The 17,551-nt window shown below is 48.1% G+C and overlaps 8 protein-coding genes across 8 annotated transcripts; 4 read left to right on the forward strand and 4 right to left on the reverse strand.

The window, feature by feature from the left end:
* The first annotated feature begins 3 nt into the window (after window positions 1-3).
* BT62DRAFT_968061 (uncharacterized protein) lies at window positions 4-3,331 on the forward strand. The gene is made up of 12 exons (XM_043188893.1): window positions 4-317; window positions 371-457; window positions 511-658; window positions 712-920; window positions 975-1,213; window positions 1,262-1,492; window positions 1,543-2,011; window positions 2,060-2,167; window positions 2,218-2,780; window positions 2,825-2,908; window positions 2,962-2,980; window positions 3,032-3,331. Exons 1-12 carry the CDS (start codon window positions 68-70, stop codon window positions 3,124-3,126), a joined length of 2,502 nt encoding a protein of 833 aa, XP_043039829.1. The 5' UTR covers window positions 4-67; the 3' UTR covers window positions 3,127-3,331.
* On the reverse strand, window positions 2,745-4,462 carry BT62DRAFT_931784 (uncharacterized protein; the record flags this gene model as incomplete). The annotated part of the gene is made up of 6 exons (XM_043186199.1): window positions 2,745-2,969; window positions 3,023-3,127; window positions 3,184-3,283; window positions 3,335-3,976; window positions 4,029-4,172; window positions 4,231-4,462. Coding segments are annotated over 4 exons (1,066 nt in total), but the record flags the coding sequence as incomplete, so codon positions are not given.
* A 23-nt stretch (window positions 4,463-4,485) lies between these two features.
* Window positions 4,486-5,954, forward strand: BT62DRAFT_1075911 (uncharacterized protein). Its single transcript, XM_043179164.1, has 6 exons — window positions 4,486-4,609; window positions 4,661-4,815; window positions 4,872-4,980; window positions 5,035-5,064; window positions 5,120-5,194; window positions 5,247-5,954. The coding sequence occupies exons 1-6, from the start codon at window positions 4,511-4,513 to the stop codon at window positions 5,517-5,519; spliced, it is 741 nt and encodes a 246-aa protein (XP_043039831.1). The 5' UTR covers window positions 4,486-4,510; the 3' UTR covers window positions 5,520-5,954.
* BT62DRAFT_1075912 (uncharacterized protein) lies at window positions 5,526-7,790 on the reverse strand (the record flags this gene model as incomplete). The annotated part of the gene is made up of 6 exons (XM_043179165.1): window positions 5,526-5,774; window positions 5,826-6,317; window positions 6,378-7,230; window positions 7,288-7,432; window positions 7,490-7,719; window positions 7,765-7,790. 6 exons carry the CDS (start codon window positions 7,788-7,790, stop codon window positions 5,598-5,600), a joined length of 1,923 nt encoding a protein of 640 aa, XP_043039832.1. The 3' UTR covers window positions 5,526-5,597.
* A 325-nt stretch (window positions 7,791-8,115) lies between these two features.
* BT62DRAFT_113291 (uncharacterized protein) lies at window positions 8,116-9,346 on the forward strand. The gene is made up of 5 exons (XM_043179728.1): window positions 8,116-8,485; window positions 8,538-9,022; window positions 9,072-9,109; window positions 9,157-9,172; window positions 9,226-9,346. The coding sequence occupies exons 1-4, from the start codon at window positions 8,232-8,234 to the stop codon at window positions 9,169-9,171; spliced, it is 792 nt and encodes a 263-aa protein (XP_043039833.1). The 5' UTR covers window positions 8,116-8,231; the 3' UTR covers window position 9,172; window positions 9,226-9,346.
* A 2,713-nt stretch (window positions 9,347-12,059) lies between these two features.
* BT62DRAFT_968065 (uncharacterized protein) lies at window positions 12,060-13,925 on the reverse strand. The gene is made up of 6 exons (XM_043188894.1): window positions 13,864-13,925; window positions 13,591-13,814; window positions 13,112-13,538; window positions 12,952-13,058; window positions 12,238-12,897; window positions 12,060-12,179 (listed from the first exon to the last, which is right to left on the reverse strand). The coding sequence occupies exons 1-6, from the start codon at window positions 13,895-13,897 to the stop codon at window positions 12,153-12,155; spliced, it is 1,479 nt and encodes a 492-aa protein (XP_043039834.1). The 5' UTR covers window positions 13,898-13,925; the 3' UTR covers window positions 12,060-12,152.
* Window positions 13,926-13,988: 63 nt separating this feature from the next.
* BT62DRAFT_986879 (glycoside hydrolase) lies at window positions 13,989-15,891 on the reverse strand (the record flags this gene model as incomplete). The annotated part of the gene is made up of 14 exons (XM_043190027.1): window positions 15,813-15,891; window positions 15,724-15,752; window positions 15,581-15,669; window positions 15,393-15,523; window positions 15,232-15,335; window positions 15,143-15,180; window positions 15,067-15,089; window positions 14,977-15,012; window positions 14,840-14,933; window positions 14,763-14,794; window positions 14,614-14,714; window positions 14,480-14,556; window positions 14,056-14,365; window positions 13,989-14,029 (listed from the first exon to the last, which is right to left on the reverse strand). The coding sequence occupies exons 4-14, from the start codon at window positions 15,503-15,505 to the stop codon at window positions 13,989-13,991; spliced, it is 969 nt and encodes a 322-aa protein (XP_043039835.1). The 5' UTR covers window positions 15,506-15,523; window positions 15,581-15,669; window positions 15,724-15,752; window positions 15,813-15,891.
* Window positions 15,892-16,397: 506 nt separating this feature from the next.
* BT62DRAFT_113464 (uncharacterized protein) lies at window positions 16,398-17,452 on the forward strand. Its single transcript, XM_043179729.1, has 2 exons — window positions 16,398-16,850; window positions 16,925-17,452. The coding sequence occupies exons 1-2, from the start codon at window positions 16,503-16,505 to the stop codon at window positions 17,120-17,122; spliced, it is 546 nt and encodes a 181-aa protein (XP_043039836.1). The 5' UTR covers window positions 16,398-16,502; the 3' UTR covers window positions 17,123-17,452.
* Window positions 17,453-17,551: the final 99 nt, after the last annotated feature.

Here is a 17,551-nt window from a genome sequence, read left to right on the forward strand (position 1 = left end):
AAACAGCGATATACCGATATACCGATATACCGAGTGTTGCTTTTGCGCCCTTCACCCCCACGCAACCATGCCGCCAAAACCAAAATCCGCCAAGGGCACGAACGCCAAACCTTCTGCCTCAAGAGATCTCATATCTCTCGGTTCAAGGCATCTTACGGGGAAGCGTGGAAAGCGCGACGACGATGCTCTTTCTAAGGAGAGACCTACCACTACTCGTGCCCTGGTTCTACGGAACGGAAAAAATGGCGCCAGAGGGACTGGAGAAGTTATGCTCGTGTCGAGATTGACAGGAAGGGAGAAGCTAGATTTGCTTGCTGGTACGTCTAGGTGTAATTGCCCGTGCCTACCGTGTCTCATCTTAGAAATGTAGAAGACCTCGTACAAAGATCCAAGCAAGCAGTGATGGCCCCATTCCGACTGGAGACATGCCTCAAGATTGCGGAATCCCAGTTTAGCAGTACCTTTCTGTCTTCATCAAGTAGCATCGTGTTAGCTGATCATATTTTACAGGTTACTTAGATGATATCACCAGTCTCAAGGATCCCGACCTGTTCCACTCGATCATTGAAGCAGAGCTGAAAGCTCGCACCCTTACCAGCAAGAATCCAGAGGAAATGACCCGGGACCCCGCCTTCATTGCCTCCACTATTGCTATCAGGTCAGTTCCCAATTTGCTAGTGTTTATGTCAAGGCCTCTATGTCGTTTCATAGAATACACAATGCTTATTTGCTTACTTCTGCTTGGAAAATTGTCGCGGACAATTTGTTTGACTTGCAACTTACTGGTGTCTCGGATGACACGGTCGTCTACAAACTGCAAGATGAAGAATTCCGGTCGCAATATCTGGTCTTGTATGACATGGTCAACGTTATTATGACCCTTTGCCAGCACAAATTCGCGGTGCTCGCAGCTACTTCTCGTATGTTTCAGTTTATGTGCTCTGTGTAGATGACTTACTCAGCATCTATTATAGCTCACTACGCCCGTTATTTCAAAGAGAAGGAGGGCACTTCTGAGCTCGAGTTTGATCGAGCTGGATTGAAAGATGCTTGCCGATCATTCCTGGACTCTATCATAATCGAGTTGTGCTTCCCACGGGCACCTTATCCCAAGGCAATCTTGTACCAAATTTTACACGATGCCGTCGAAGAGGCCCCTAAAGAGGCCAAACGATTCCCTCAGTCCATGTGGGACTCTGTTGGGGACCTTTCCGTATGTCACCTATGTCGAAATCCGTCGCCGTCTTGACATGTTTATCAGGAAATAGTGCGGCTTCAGGATATGCTCGAAGCGCCTTTACTTGGCCCGAATGAGAAAACCTGGAAGAGCACAAATCGCACCATGCCCAAGGCATACCAGCAATGGGCAAACGCTGAAATCATGTCTGACAAGGCTTCGGATAAGTGGAATACCTTGGAGCCTCTTGTCCATCCCCTTTCTAAACTACAGAACACCACTGCACTAAGGAACATGTGGATGCAAATCCAACAGGCACGCGCATCTAGTTTCTGATCGTGTCCCGTCCCTGACCTTTGGATTAGAATTATATGTTGGTGTGCAACAAAGACCCTGACGGTATTTGGGGATTAACGGATGCCCTCTTGAAGTCTACCCCATCGTGGCACTCGTTCCTTCTGCCCAACATCCTCGAGGAATCTGACGAGGAGTCAGACAGGATGCTTAAACTGACTGACAAGAAGAAAAAAGTCTTAGCCATCACGGATGGTGCAAACAGTGACGATTCCATGCCTCCCCTTCAGGATGTTTCCGAGTCCGATGAGTCTGATACAGATTGGAGTGAGACGGACGAAGATGATGACGACGACGAAGAGGATGATGAGAGCGACTATGACACTGACGAGGAGGATGAAATCCGGGAAATGATGCGGGAGGCAATGGACACCGCTGTTGAGGCAGATTTCTTCGCTGATGGGCCCGAGTCTGAAAATCTGTTCAACCAAGAGGATCGTAAGGGTAATCCGTTTTTGAGACTTCTTGGTTCTCTTCGTGGTATGTTATTTTTTTGTTCGCGTACTGGCGTAGTAACCGGGAAATCAGGTCGTATGTTCAACAACAGCCCAAAGCTTTCTTCCCGCGCCAAACCGACGACCAAAGCGGCAAGCAAAAGCAAAGGAACTACACGCATTCCCACTCCCACTGCGAAGGGTAAGATATTGACTAATTTTCGGATCTCTTATCTTAATGCACACTGCTAGCACCGAACCAGAAAACCACGATGGAGGAAGTGGAGGACGAAGACGATGTCAGACAAGGCGCAGGCAGTAAAAAGAAAAAGAAGAAGCCCAAGAAGAAGAAGCCAGCCGCGACCGAATCTGCTTCTCCAAAGCTACCAACTGCGCCTGCTCCCGCTCCTGTTCCTAGTGCACCCCCCCCTCCGGCAGCCAAACAGAAACCTCATCCCCCTCCCACCAAACTGAGGCCCAACCCCGTGGCGAGCTCGGTATATATGTCGACTACTTCAATACCACCCGTAGAGCCGACTATGGCCCAATCTGGTCACTCCTATGCTCAAAATATGGGCGTTAAAACCAAAGTCAAGTCCAGGTCTGACCAGCCTTCCTTGTTTGCTAAAGGCGTCCTAGGGCGTCTGGGAGTTGGCAGAGAGAAGTCGAAACAGGAGCCTGAATCAAAATCGACGAGGCGTAATTGGTTTGCTTCGATGCATCGAAAGACAAAGGATTATTTACACCAGATTTTGAACACATCCGAGGACGTGACCAAAGGTAGCGCCGGCATGAAGTGGGATACATTCGTCAAGGTGGGATACACCTCTTCTGCGACATTTCACTTACTTCCTTCCAGGTCATGAAAGATATGGGCTTTACTTATGTCCCGAGTACAGCGGGATCCAGCGTACGGTTTGACCCTCCAGATGCTCGTGACAGGGTACGCGGTGTAAAATCTGTTCCTTGCATTGCCAAACTGACGTGTCTACATAGTCTATCAGCTTCCATAAACGTGAGGCGGTTATTTGTGTCTCGATGATTCGTATTGACTCACAATTCATAGCGCATCCTGATTCCTTTATTCATCCAAAGATGCTGAAGGTATTTAGCAAGAAACTGAGGAAATATTATGGCTGGATCTCGGAAGACCTGGACTAATCTTGTTTCTTGTCAATGACTCGCTTGCTCGTGTAAACTAGTAAACTATGTACTCACTGACACGTTCATCTCACCTAAGGGAACGCTGTATATTACAGTCTTTTATTTTTCATCCCAAGTAGCTCTTAACCTTCCACATTGTCGATAGCGTTGTCAACTGGGTATGCCGATATCAGCACCTAACCACACGAATATGCAAGAAACCTACCAGATGCGAGAATCCATCTTCGCGTACTATGTCACCGACCAAACGTTCCAGATCGGATCGTGAAAGATTATACAGCTCTGTCGTTTCACGGAGAGACGAAATGACGGCATCCCTGATAGCAGAACTCGAAGTCGGCTTGGACTCTGTTACTGATGCAGATACAGGAATGATAGGCGTATGGGTTGTCAGGGCCGGTTGCGACTCAGTCGGTTTTGGAGCGGGTGGTGTGCTTGTTGGCAGAGAGGAAACAGAGTCGTTGAGTACAATTGGCGGTAGCAGCGACGTAAACACCGGAGACGAAGACAGAACATGTAACGGGATGTCTTGACTAGATTGAGGACCCTCTAGGCGAGGAACTTCAGTTTGGGAAGCAGCAGCAAAGGACAAGTCCGTGCTGTTGAGTGCAGGCATGTGAGTAGCAACAGGATACTGATGAAGATAAGGAGCTTGGGATAACGCAACAGCGCTGGGGAAAAGAGCAGGCCGAAGAGTGCTACGTGGTTGAAGAGGTGCAAGAGAAGATTCTACTGGACCAGGGGCAGGAGCAACATTAGCTTTGCAAGGACAGACGGTTCGAATTGCATTGATGAATTGCGAGACTGAAGCAACCGACGAGAACGTTATTTGAAAGCGTCGGTAAGTCTGATTGCGTAAAAGTCAATGGTTATGCGAGTCCAATGTAATGAAAAATTACCGGATTGGCAGAGTATTCTCGAGGATGAAGATAACGTATCCCAACGACCAAGTCTCGGTAAACAGCTTTGAGAGGAAGGCCCTGTGATTGCCTCTGATGTTGGCGAAAGGGAAGGGAAGAAAAGGATAGCAGATCGAGGTCTTCCTGCGGGATATTTCTGGGTGTGAACCGCAGACGAGACTTGACTCGTAGATATACTTACAAACAAAACCTGACTTCCGGCGGTGGTATCCATTGGGTCGCCGTTGTCCATCGTCCAGATGATGCGAAGCCTGACAGATTCTAGTTCTCCTCCCGACGCGTTTTTCGCATCAAGGACGAGCCGAATAGTTGGATTGGTGAAATGCTGCCAATTTGAGGCGGTTGAAGTTGGGTAAGAGCGAGAATATTTGTGCAGGACGAAGGTAGAGGTTGCGGTCGTTGAGGTAGACATGAAGCGCAGTTGTTTATGCTTGTTACCGCTCTTCTTCCTCTCCCTCTCCATGGCGTCGCTAAAATGGCCTCCAAGACTTATGAAAACCGTCATGAAATCCTACCGCGTTCGAATACCCAAATATGATATGCCAATACGGCTACGTCCTGTATGCGTATTTCGCTCTCCTTCTCTTCATTTCTTTGACGCAACGCGTCAGTATTTCTTTGTCTTTACGTGTATCATCATGGTCGCACTTGCCCTGCTTGGTCTCACCAACTTCTCGAGAGCATTGCCTTTGAACGATAAGCTATTGCATTTCCTTTGCTTCTGCATAGCAACAGGCGTTTTCTACTTTATATTTGATGTCGAAGAGTGGGTCACGGTTCAATAATTGCCTCCTTCAGAGTTTCTAATCCATCATCTCTTAGAGACGCAAGGCGCATATGGTTCTGGAGGCATTCAGGACTCATTTTCACAGCTGTTGTGTGCTTCTTTTGTGGTGGAGTCCTTAGTGAAGTCGTCCAATCTCTGCTACCCGTACGTTTGCCATCGAACTCAGCTGTAAGGACGTAATAATGATTTGTGTTCCAGTACAAGGAGTTCCAGCTTGGAGATGTTGTTGTGCGTTCATGTGTTGCCCCCTATATTATCGGTGTTCATCGCCCTCAATATCCAGGCGAATTTACTCGGTTCTTCCCTCGGACTCTTGTCCGCGTACTATATGGAAAAGTATTACCGCCATCGAAGAGAGGTCCGTGGCGTGTTCCATTGCGATTTCAACCTAAAAAAAAAATTTCATGTAGATCGCCCGTTTGTATCGTCCTCTCGACACGGAACCTCTATCGGACGAGGACGATGAAGATCCGCTGAGAGGGACTCAGCTCCTTCCAACTCATAATACTCAGGCCACTAAAGGAAACAAGCCGACGACGCGTATGACGGATGTTTGGGATGAGCAAGAGGAGCTCTTTGGGATTGGAGATAACAGTGATGATGATGAACCTCCACGAGGGACTGGCGCTGGCGCTCAGCCGGGGAACGTAGTTGTTCCAAAAATATTCGTCACTCCCTCGTAACCATCTATCGAATGTATGGGTAAATTATTGGCTCGTGGATGGACACCACAAGTATAATGATTGTAATTGGCACAATAGTTATAGATTACCTTTGCATCGAGAATCTATCGATTTTAGGTCGTCGGACAATTTGGCTAGTTCTTCAGCAACCTCGCCGATTTCTTGGTTCCTCTTTTCTATCAGGGCGCTTAATCCACTACAACCCTTGTCTGCAACAGCAACCACCTTCTCCAACACAATGTTGTCCAAGGTTTTCTGATCAACTGTGGTCAAGTAATTTCACCCTTTATTTTGAGTGGGACATACTTTCAAGTCCCTTTCCAGACCATCAACCACTCGATGCCAATCCTCCCACCACCGCTGCTTTGCCTTTTCCCAATGCCCAACACCCCAACGCACACCGAGAAGAGTTATCAGAGCCCCGGCGCCCATAGCCGTCCCAACATCGACTCCTAGGAATTCAATAACACTTTCACTGCCACCGATCAGCCACTTAAGCCATCCAGCCCAGCCCATACTAACACCGGCAACGATAGAACTGCCCATACCAAGTACAACGCGCTGTCCAGCGAGATGCAGTCTAGCTGTTGGATACTGTATTATCTGAGCATGTCGGATGGCTAGGGGTCCTACCAAACTGTCCGGCGTTAACGGGTAATATGACGTTGATCGCATTTGAAGCAGAGTATTATGCAAAACCGAAGAATGGAGGGAGCTAGTACTCCTCGGGAATAGTGCAAAGATTGCGTCGGAGAACGTCTGTTGTGTGTGGGAAAGGCGCCCGGCATGATATATGAGCTAGAGAAAAGTTTTCGGCTCGTTTCATGAACTGCAGCTAGCAAATCCACGAACGCCTACCTTTTTCTCGAGATTTCTTCCTGACCGCCCTACTGCAGTCGAGACTGTTGTCGTGATCTCGTCCACCCTGGGAATCATTCTCCACCATGACAATCTGCCCATTTCCGAGGAAATTTCCTTCTGAGCAGCTCCCGTAATCTCATCTTCGGGAGACATTACACCGAAGACCTCCCTAGAGGCCTTGATCCGCTCTTCCTCAATCCGCTCTCGCAGCGCGCTAACTTGAACAAAAAGCACGTCTGACTTGGTTGTTTCCAACCGTATTAGGTCGCTGGCGATGGCGAGGGCACTGCGTATATGGGATAAACAAGTCTCCGTCCGCAGGGCAGCTGATATATCTGCGGAAGACGCTTTCCCAGTCGCAGACATGATTCTCTTGATGGTGCGTGTCAATGTCAAAGTCCCGGAACCGATGAATTCATCTTGGTATCGTTGTATGGCTGATGGAGACTTTGGATTCGCTCTCAAGGCATCAAGGGCAGATAAGGCTCGTGCGGGATCAACGAATAAGGCATTTATTCGGTTGTCATCAGAGAGATAACGGCGATAAAGGCAATCAGGTTCGGGAACAGAAGAAGACACGTAAGTGAATACGAAGATGGTATGGGGATTAGTTAGGAATAATTTGTTGGCCAGGACGTCCCTTGGTGAGGTGGTGAATGGGTTGCAAACGATGACGGGAATATCAGCTTGGAGAAAAGCTCGCAGATGTTGCTCGTTGCCTGAATGGTTCTTAGACTGAGGAGAGTTGATGTGTGGAAACTCCTGTATCTGTATGCGCGTGGGGTATTGATGGAAATAGGATGACTTGCAGGGAAAGAGGTGGGATTCACGCATCGCTGGGTCTCCACTCCTAGATAAAAGTCTCGGTCATAATGGCATATACATGAGTGGATCCATCTTGACATACAAAATGGTGAGACTTGCTTGACCAGGAGGCACGTCGTTCCATCTTTGCGAAATGAGGTTATTCCCTGATGCATCGGACGCGAATGGCTCTTGTAAGAGACCAGTAACAAGATCCTTTGCTCCGGACCACTGATCAAGCTCCAGCACTGAGCAAAAGTATATTGACTTATGAAGACCGATGCAAAGAGCAAGGAGATACTGACCAGTGACGTTTAGAGGGACATCCTTGGCGTTTGAAGCAAGATTGTTGTAGGAGTCAGATAAAACGCCATTCCATACACTCAACGATTGTTCAAACGATGTGCTTTCCGAAGTCCACGACGGTAGAACTCGGGGTAAGAGCTCGGTAGTCTTGTGCAAGAGTGCCAAGATGGTGCTACGACTATTGTCCAGGGCAGGCACGGTCGAGAAGGGACGAAAATTGAGGGATGTCCTGGAATATCGACAAAAACAGTTAATTGAGGGTGCTCTGACTGACGTTGCAGCAATGCGACATGATTGCATGGAGAGACGGAGCACTGGAAGGAAAACGGATTGCATTGGTTGTATTTGGCGACACGGTCAGGATGATACAGACCAATGGCAAACTCAGGGCGAACGCTAAAATTACTCGGGTTATTACGAGTCCGCCCGTTTTGTACGGGCCTGCAGCTGATTCTTTTGGTACTCCTGATTTACGCTCACTGTTCTTATACGGTGACCCGTATGAATGGCATTAATACCGCAAAAGTCTCACTAACAAGAACACGATAAGGACAGTTATTGAATTACTGGGAATTGAACAGGTAGTTTTCAGGTTATCAGCACCGTGAGAGTGTCAAGGGTCCGAGACAATGTTCTTTCAAACTCCGAGTGGGGGACCCGGTTAAGGTGACAGACAATTCCCAGTGGTCAACCGGCCTGACCTCTATTCCGCCTCTAGCCCGCCTTCTGTCTTTCACCACCATGTCGTCGTCTTGCTCTACGACACAGAATGGCTCCCGTTCCCCCTCCCCCCATACCCCAGATTCTTCTGATTCCCTGGAACACGTCGCCCATCATGAGCTCGGTCTTTCTCCCTGGTACAATGCCGAGCACGACAAGTCTGCATATCTCCAGTCTTTTTGGGAGACAGATCCTATCTTTCAGAGCCAACCCAAGTGTGAGGATGACAATATGCTGCAGCTCGATGACCTCATTGAAAGCCACGCTTACGACGAGTATGTCCGCTTCTCACCTATCCGTCTTTTGTTGCTTAATCCGACTCTTCAGCTCTCCGGCTCTCAGTCTTGAGTCACCTTTTTCGGTCATCTCACCTACTGTCGTCGAACGCCCTGCGCCTTTCCCAGTCCAGACTGTTCATGCAACTCCATCTGCTCTTGCAATGCCCAACAACCCCATCTCTGTGACGAAACCCATTCCTCCCCCAGCTTCTGTACGTCGGCGGCAGGATTTTCTGTTAATGAACTACAAAGTCGTCCATCCTCCAAGGGAATCTTGTGTCAAGTACGTTCTGTTACCCCTCGAGCCATTTCCCCCCAGTCTTATCTGTCTCAGTCTCCCTATCATGTTTCCTAGTATACCGGAGGGCGGAACTAAGTCTCGCGTCGAAACTCAAGTCCGAGTTACAGTGGACTTGGCCGATCCAAGTTCTTCTTCGGACCCATACAAATACGATCGCGTTGGCTCGTGGAAGTGGTTAAAATTACCTCAAGGAACAGCAACTAAGAGGCGGACGCGAAAACAGGGGAAAATAGGTTGGTTCCTTTCTTCTGTTCCAAGGCCTTTTGTTTGACTCTGTTGCAGATCCCGACCCGCAAGATATACTCCATCTCGGCGTCAGTGTAACTTGCGCGTCACCACCCCATAATACAGTGCTTAGTTGTTCCAGTTGTCGTGCTCGTGAGGTACCACGATACTTTTCCTTATGCAAGACTATGTTCTCATTATAATTTTCCAGGCCAAACGAGTTGCAAAAAAACTGGCTGCGCGAGTACGCCCTGCACGATCCGATTCTGACTCCGGTGAAAGTCCCAACAATCCCCCTACCAAGAACGGACAACGCGAGGATACTAGCAGCATAATCCAATTCAACTGCTCGGAGGTCATTGATTTTTCCACAGGCTCTGTTGTCCTTCCACTGCGTATTACTTGCTATTGCCGCCACCATCGTGAAAAGGTTGGATTTAACGTCCACTTCACGATGATGGATCACACCGGTCGCATTATTGGGGCGGGCTCGTCACGCCCTATCATGATTACGGATGATCATAAGACATCGTCTAGCAAGCATAACGACCTCGCTTCGACATTTACGACGCGTGATTACGAGTGGACACAGTTTGGACCAGCTCATATTGAGTCGCCAATCGAGAGTCGTGCCCCATCGAAGCGTAAGAAAGACACGCCGTTAAATACTACCGGAACAAGAAAGCGTGCTAAACCATATGATCCTGCCACGAAGCCGAGCAGGGTGGGTGGAGAAGTGCCCGCATCGAGTGAACCTTCACCCTCCTCATCGCATGCGACGCTCCCATCCACCAGGTCACCAACCCCTCCATCTCTAACTCCTTTGGATACCCCGCTGTCGTCTCAACCACCACAGCTACAGTACTCATCTTTTGATTCGGAATCTTCGCATGATGGATTAATGACCCCAGCGGAGCATAATCTTGATATACCAATGTCTTCAGTCACCGTTGAGAGTGACTTTTCTGTCCCTTCTCCAGTCTCTCTTCCTGTGACACCTCCTGCCCTAGTTATGTCAGCTCATCCCAATCCCATGCCCTTCATGTTCTTCGATCCATGTCAACCAGCCCCGCCTCTGGCACTACCTACAATCCATCGTCTTGTACCCAACTCTGGGCCGACACACGGTGGCATTGAAGTTACTATCCTGGGAGCCAACTTCCATCCTTCCATCACTCTTAACTGCATTTTTGGGGAGGTCGCAGCTAGTTCGACACAACGATGGAGTGATAACACATTGGTCTGTGTGCTACCGCCAAGAGCCGCAGCTGGTGTAGTTGCCGTCTGGTTTGAAGGTTTCCCCAAAATAGAGGAACCCAGCAATGCCCCTCCACCATTATTTACATATACAGATGAATCTGATAGAGCCTTGTGAGTACAGTCTCTGATATTATCTTATGAAACGTATGTCTCATCCAACCCGCTGCAGAATGGAATTGGCCTTACAGGTCGTTGGTCTGAAGATGACCGGAAAGATTGAAGAGGCGAAGAACGTTGCCATGCGTATTGTTGGAAATGCCGGCGATCCATCAGACTCTCAAAATGGATCAAATATTACTGGCGCCATGGAACTTTCCCCCTCCTTGACGCGCGACCTGCGACCTCTTTTGCTTATCCGCGCAGGCGAAAACGAGGATTTCGAAAGTCTTATCATTGATTTCCTTTCCATTCTTGATGCACCCGTTGGCTCTTCTGAGAAAGCTATACCCACGAAAGTCGCTATTTCACTCCAGAGCCCCAGTGGACAAACGTTGCTCCATCTTGCCGCGTTCCTAAGATTTGAGTCTCTCGTCCGGTTTTTGGTGGACCATGGCGCAGACCTGGACATACGCGATCGGAATGGATATACTTGCCTTCATTTTGCTACTTCTATGGGTAGCAAGGAGTGTGTTCGATATCTCCTGGATGCGGGCGCCGACATGGAAATTGTGAATGCATCAGGAAAGACTCCTAGAGAGATTGCCATGGACGGGATATTTGCAGAATCACAGGGTAATGATGATGGCGAGTCAGGTATTGAAACCGAGGAAGATGAAGAAGCCGAATGGGGGGATGCCGAAGAGGATGCTGACGCTATTATTCCAAGAAGGGACAGGCGCTACGGCAATCGCAGACGACCACGGCACTCCGATACTCCTCGAAGGGAGAAGGATAATATCACGGATCACCTTTCTAGACCTCCTTCTCCTTCTCTGAAGTCCGAAAAGGCCGTTTTGGCTGATGCAGACGGGAAACAGTATCCCTCGTTCACCGACCTCATTCAGAAGACTATTGCTCAACTTCCTGGTTCTCCCCAGCTACCTAACCTTCACATTCCTGGTATGCCTGCGGTTCCCTGGGGTGTTCTCCCACAACTCCCGATGGTTTTTCCCGTAGTTGTCCCTTTACTACCAGCCTTCCTTAGTGGAGACAACGCACACCGTGACGGACTGGTCGATGATCAAAACGATGGGTCCTTAAAGAGCAAATTTGCTGGGGCAAAAGCTGCCTATGAACTGCGTGCAACGTGGGAAAGATGGCTTGCAAATGGGGGCCCCATCAAGGACAGTGAACCCCCCCCAATGTATACGCCTAGGGCTGCGGAAGTCGGGCCGTCGCAAGCTCTGTCGTCGACTGTGTCTGAATCCCCCGAAGCGACTGACGCCCCACAACCGGAAGGACGATCTCCCTCGAGGATATACAACTACGAGATGATACCTGTCACGGAACAAGAAGTGGATGCGTATACGTATGAACCCAAAACGCAACCCAAGAAACGTGTGTTGTTCATAATCCATACTGATATCAAGGGTAGCGTGTCTAACAATACATACAGAGGACCGAATGCTTTTACTTTTCTGGCTGCCCATCCTGATCAGTACGTGGATTTATATTTCTTCAAATGAATAAATAAGCTGATGGCCTTCCGTACAGTTTCTCTTATTTGGGCTTGCCATAATGGTCTTCGGTTTGCCCTCGGCGCTCTGCGAGGAGTTGTGCCATTGAAATCCGGGATGCGTACATGATGTATTGGGACCTAACATGCCCAGATGGCTGCCTTTCGTTGAACGATCTTATTTTATTTGGTTGCTCTAAATTATGCGGTTTCAGTAGAAAAGAAGTGTATGTCATAGATAATCGGATGCATCCATCAATGTTTTAGTCGTCAAAGAGAGGCTGGAATGCCTGCAAAAATATTTGTATCAGCCTCTTGTTTTTGACAGCTAATGATGAATGTGCGTACCTTTGACTCGTCCAAGTGGTGAGATTGCGTTGGTCCAAAGGATTGTTCCTCCATCATGTCTGAGGTACCTGGAACATTTACCAAGTCAATCGGTCTCTCGTCCGTCTCAAGGTTGAGCATGCTTTCATCAGCGTTGCCATCAAGCATCATGTCTACCTCCTCTGCAGTCATCTGGTCTAGGCCTAATCCAGACACATTCTCTGCTTCGTTGTGCGTGATCTGGGATGATGATGGGAAGAACAGGAGTTCCTGTGGTGCTGTTGCAGCAGGAGAAGGCGGTGGCATCGGCCCAGCATCAGATTCTTCAGGAGGAGCTTGTAATAAAGAGGAAGGAGGCTGTGCGAGACTTGGTCGAGACGCAGAAGAATGGGCAGGAGTCACATTCCATGATTTTAACACAGGAGGAACCGACTGGTGGACAGCTTTCATGGATTTCTTAAATCGTTTCTCATCCTCATTGTCTTCTTCGTGCCCGCGTTTGTTACTGTTAATAAGCATTCGCTGGGGTTGACTGTTGGGCATGCCCTGTACTTGGCTAGTTGAGATGACGAACAGGGACGTGAAACCGTCCCCTTCAACGTCTATGAATAGAGGCGCTGCCGGATCTGTAAACCGTAAATCCATGGTAACTGATATTGAATCAGTGAATGCAATGGTAGCCTTTGAACGTTTATCTTCCAGCTACTTCGCACGTTTAAAGGCAAACGTGCTTACGTTGAATTCGCGAAGATGAAAAGCAATGACGGTGGGAGCAGCATATAGATTGTAGATATCGAACTCTTCCGGGCTTATTGACAGCTCTGTCGAAAGCTGAGACTTTCCTGAGTTCATTTTCAGTGCTCTCAATGCGCGGGTAAGGGGGAAAAACTGGTACCCTTGGTGTCAACGGATGATTCTAAACTCTTCACTTCGACCTCATGTTGTCCAAACTTCCAGATGAGCTGAGGATCCGATTTCCCATTTTTTGTGGATGTAAAGTGTTCGACCATGTCCTTGATAGCCCTTGGTCCTATTGTTAAGAATGATTCTGTCGAATTATCTGGAATATCAGGGGCCAGTAAAGACGTCGGTGTGGAGAGCAGTAATTTATGCGTCTTTATGACCCCTGATAAAGGTGTAAAATGGATTGTATAATGGCAGAACGGATGTCGCCCACCATGTCTGCAATGCAGGCATACGATCAGTCTAGTTTCTAGACCATCCTGAGTTTCATCGTCCATGTTGCCACCCTCTACGATAGATAGTTCGCATTTTTCGACGGTTTTCTCGACAGTTCTGTGCTTGAGTATGGATAAAAGTGACTTAAAACCATCAGCGCGAAATTGTACAGATAGTGAAGACTGATGTACATACCTTGGTAAGAAGTTGACCAGTAACCTGTGTAACTTCTTCGACGTCTTCCGCCCATGAATCGGGGGAGCCAACTTTGTATTTTTGGAAGAATTGTCTCTCGTATTTGAACCGACAATATGCAGATTTGGACGAGTTCGTAGCAGACAAGGAGAGGCATTCCGGCGTAGCATTCAGAGTCAGTTCGTCACCATATCTTGAGATGCAAGTCAAGGCCTTGGTGAACGCTACAGGTGCTTATATAATCAAATATTGCAGCGCGCGCGAAATACTTACGCTTGAGGGCTGCAGCGTCTAATGTGGCTTGCATATCGCGTCGCGGTCGCGGTTAACGTCGGAGCACGATTCAGATCTGCACGTGTTTCCTACACAGAATAATATTATTTAGAGAATCTTAGTAGTTACACAGCAGTAATACGGTAGGCTGCAGTATCATGTGCTTCTACGCTGACAGAGAGTCTCGAGGACGCGCTGTGTAGGTCCCAGACAGGTCAGTGCCCAACCACATATCATGCACTTTCCATGTCCCTGCTTGTCCTAGCTCCGGAACACTCGAAAAAGCAAACGTCTTCGTCGCTGTACTCGAAGATGTATTAATGATGAACACGTGGGAGCCTGCGGACGAACTTCCAGAGTAATATTCGGGCGGCGAAGTTGTTGGTGCGCCAGCGTAGGGTGTGAATGGATACGCCGAAGTACCATTGGTGGTATCTTGATGGAAAGCAAGCAGCTCTGCGTTCTTTATCAACGTCACTTGAGTATCGTCAGGCTTGTTCAACTGTAGAAATCTGCTGTCAGGAATTATTCGCGAGGTTCGAAGGCTTACTGACGTCTGTACCGCTACAAACGAACGAGTTAGTATGAAGTCTAAAAAATAAAGTAGAAAGGGTACAGTATAATGGGGGCTCTTTAAAAATGCCCAGGCCGCAGAGTGAGTTCGCTGCTCTTGAATGGTGAGGGCTCCATTTTCTGCGGAACAGTTAGTTTTCACCCATGTCCCTCTAGTCCCGGATTATCCATTCATACCTATCTCCATCATATCCACATCGCTGTGAGCATAGAAACCAATTGCGGACAAATAAGTGACATTAGTCGTGATTATTGAAGTGATGTACGACCAGGAGGCGCTTCCAAAGTCACATCAATTTCGTGATTTGATCACGACACATACGTACCTAGAATCACTGGACATTCTCCATGAATGTCCCTAGAGAGCGTGAATTCGATGCGATATACACCATGCAATACTTACCACACGCGCTTCCCAATCCTGTACATCGGCATTTCCCCAGTTACATAAGGTAAACTGTATCGGACGACACTGCTGCGCTAATGCACCACTTTGTCTTGTTAGCGGATCGAAAGACAATAAACTGAGGTCGAACCTACCCCATCTGACAATATCTAACAGCAGAGTTAGAGTTGCTAGAAATAAATTTCAAAATCTAGACGGTATCGAGTCAAGATGCAATGACGTACTACCAATCACCGTCTTCAGGTTGCTGCAAAGCGAGATGAGCAACGCATTAAATTTTCGGCTAAATTTCGTACTTACCCAACTGTCGCTCCAATTACCTGGGACATTACAGCTATCTGTGTATATATCAGGTTGCAGAATTTGGAGTAGAAATGGAGAATATCGACCATATTTCAGGTAATTAATGCCCCACTCATTGAAAGTCGCTGCGTCAATAACCTCCATACCCAGGGAGCCTGGAAACCCTGAACGCGTAGCAGTTCCAGTGTCGCTGGTAGAAATAGCTGATAAGGCCACGGTCTGTATGCTGAAAAGATGCAATATATACCCATATATACCAATTTTCAATCCAAGCGCGTGCACCCGGTCAGCAACAGAGCTGATTCCGTCCGGGAACTTGATAGGGTCAGGGTCAATTCTCTGAGTGGTAGAATTGCGCATTGTTTTAGATCAACAATCCTGAGAAACAAGAGAAAATAAGCGAATCTTCACGAAAAAGGAATACCAGACTCGTACATCGATACTTATGTGTTCATAGCCCACGCCCGCGAGACCGAGGTCGATAAGCGAGTTTGCGGTTGCAAGAATCTTTGCTTCGCTTATATCTGAAGAAGGATTGACAAGAAAAGATAGAATAGCGAGCAGCATAGAATACTCACCACATCCATACGCATTCTAAGTGTTCCAGCTAGTGGGACAAGGTTTTAATCACACTGTGTATTTTTCAACCAGCAGATAGTGGACGTACCCCAAACCCGGCGTCCAGGGAGGGTCGGTTGGAGCTGAGTCGGCAAATGCTGTCATAGTCGAGGTCTGTGCTAACGCTTGTCACCATGCTAAGAAGCAGACATAAAGATTGAGTAACATTGTGTCCGAGGATAACTTCTGACAACTAACCATCTTCCTCTGAGTACTTATGTATTCGGGCCACTACAGGGTATATTTTCGGTCATCAGAGTAATGAAGAACGCGATTTTTTCCCGAGCCTGTAGCGAACCCAAGGATTCAAGGAGGTGACGAATCAGTTGGACAATGCAGTCAAATCATGGCGACCCCGGGTGGCACTTGGTTCCCCAGATATGTAAAGGCGCTGGCAAACAAGAAGCAACATCACGTTCAACATCACCTAGCATGATAGGGCACCGGATGATGGATTTACGGACTCACATACCTTCACTTTCTCGCCAAAAGTTACGAAGCAACTCATCAATCGCTATAAAGCCATGACCGGTCTTGTTATTCCAGCCGAGGATCAACCTACTGTCCCGAAATCACTGAACTTCAAGGATCGACCCTCCGTTCGTCAATCTTTTCGAAATCTTCTAGGTCTATTCAAAAAGGCGGATGGAAAAATGAAGCTAAATAATGTCTTTTTCTGCTAAGCTGTCGCCGTCTGCATCTCATCACGACGAATCCTTGGTGTCGCACAGGTCTTCTTATGCACCGAAACACTAGCTCCTTTGTCAGGATCAATGTTGTATCTGCCGTCCCTTTCCACCTCAAATACGACGGTACTACCAGTATGGACCACCTGCACAGTAACTCTGGAAGGCGATTCTATGATCTTGTCCTCGTTCTTGCCTCAAGGTCTCCCAAATACCCTTCTGTGTCGCTCAAAGAATGCACGCATGTTCGATCCCTTACAGTCGCTCAGCTGGAAGATGAAGAGCGGATATTTCCTCCCAGGAATGACGGTACAAACGAATTGAAGCTATTTGAACTAGTTTTTAGAGACAAAGAGAAGGAGAAATTCACTACGGCGTCAGTCCGACAGCGAGCGAACTGGGTTAGTGCTATATAGGAATGATATTACTCCCATGTGCAAGCTTTCCTTGGGCTCACGGTCGAATCTCTATTCAGGGACGTTCTATCCTCGCAGGACATCTCATGTCGCCACATGCAAAGCGATACACCTACCTACATGACCAAGATCTTCCTTCCGAAGATCATCCATTACCCCCCTCTCTGGCTACGCGCTCCTCGCCTGCACTGCCTGATCATGACTTTCTGTCTCCGTTGTCTTCAGCTCAACCTGATATTTCCCTGAATCCTTCTTAAGCAGGCCATGGTATCTCAGAGGCTGATTGCGGGTCCTATGAATCTTCAGTCCATTCTTTAGGCAGGCCCAGGAACGGATCACGATTTCAGACTATCCGCATCGAAGCCATCAATGTTGAAAAACCCTTACCAGGCGTCTGGTGCAGGAACGTACGCACCGGAAATCATCGACTGAATCCATCTTCGACGCTTATGGTGGCAGCTACTCGATCTTCCCTGATGAGTCGATTCACGTGGCAAAAATGCCTGAGGGACCTCCCGATGCCACTGGCAATAACATACAGCCGTTAAAAGACGATCTGCAACAAATATCCAACCAACTCATTGACCTGCGGGAAAATGTCGACTCTGGACTGGCCAGCACACGTCAACGCATTCGAGACGCCAGCTTACGCTTCCGACACACAGAGACCCTTTTGAAAACCTTGT

Source organism: Guyanagaster necrorhizus (genome assembly GCF_019112545.1).
Source record: "Guyanagaster necrorhizus MCA 3950 unplaced genomic scaffold BT62scaffold_12, whole genome shotgun sequence".
NCBI lineage: Eukaryota > Fungi > Basidiomycota > Agaricomycetes > Agaricales > Physalacriaceae > Guyanagaster > Guyanagaster necrorhizus.

Excerpts from the sequence above, each read along its gene's own strand:
- BT62DRAFT_968061 (XM_043188893.1), top strand. The coding sequence starts at position 68 with ATGCCGCCAAAACCAAAATCCGCCAAGGGCACGAACGCCAAACCTTCT. Across the intron at positions 458-510 it reads TGCGGAATCCCAGTTTAGCA|GTTACTTAGATGATATCACC; the intron begins GTACCTTTCTGT and ends CATATTTTACAG. Across the intron at positions 1,214-1,261 it reads ACTCTGTTGGGGACCTTTCC|GAAATAGTGCGGCTTCAGGA; the intron begins GTATGTCACCTA and ends CATGTTTATCAG.
- BT62DRAFT_1075911 (XM_043179164.1), top strand. The coding sequence starts at position 4,511 with ATGGCGTCGCTAAAATGGCCTCCAAGACTTATGAAAACCGTCATGAAA. Across the intron at positions 4,610-4,660 it reads TGCCAATACGGCTACGTCCT|TATTTCTTTGTCTTTACGTG; the intron begins GTATGCGTATTT and ends GCAACGCGTCAG. Across the intron at positions 5,195-5,246 it reads ATTACCGCCATCGAAGAGAG|ATCGCCCGTTTGTATCGTCC; the intron begins GTCCGTGGCGTG and ends AATTTCATGTAG.
- BT62DRAFT_113291 (XM_043179728.1), top strand. The coding sequence starts at position 8,232 with ATGTCGTCGTCTTGCTCTACGACACAGAATGGCTCCCGTTCCCCCTCC. Across the intron at positions 8,486-8,537 it reads GAAAGCCACGCTTACGACGA|CTCTCCGGCTCTCAGTCTTG; the intron begins GTATGTCCGCTT and ends CCGACTCTTCAG. Across the intron at positions 9,023-9,071 it reads GCGAAAACAGGGGAAAATAG|ATCCCGACCCGCAAGATATA; the intron begins GTTGGTTCCTTT and ends ACTCTGTTGCAG.
- BT62DRAFT_968065 (XM_043188894.1), bottom strand. The coding sequence starts at position 13,897 with ATGCAAGCCACATTAGACGCTGCAGCCCTCAAGC. Across the intron at positions 13,539-13,590 it reads CTGGTCAACTTCTTACCAAG|TCACTTTTATCCATACTCAA; the intron begins GTATGTACATCA and ends GATGGTTTTAAG. Across the intron at positions 12,898-12,951 it reads TTCATCTTCGCGAATTCAAC|GCTACCATTGCATTCACTGA; the intron begins GTAAGCACGTTT and ends AAACGTTCAAAG.
- BT62DRAFT_113464 (XM_043179729.1), top strand. The coding sequence starts at position 16,503 with ATGCACCGAAACACTAGCTCCTTTGTCAGGATCAATGTTGTATCTGCC. Across the intron at positions 16,851-16,924 it reads TCCGACAGCGAGCGAACTGG|GGACGTTCTATCCTCGCAGG; the intron begins GTTAGTGCTATA and ends ATCTCTATTCAG.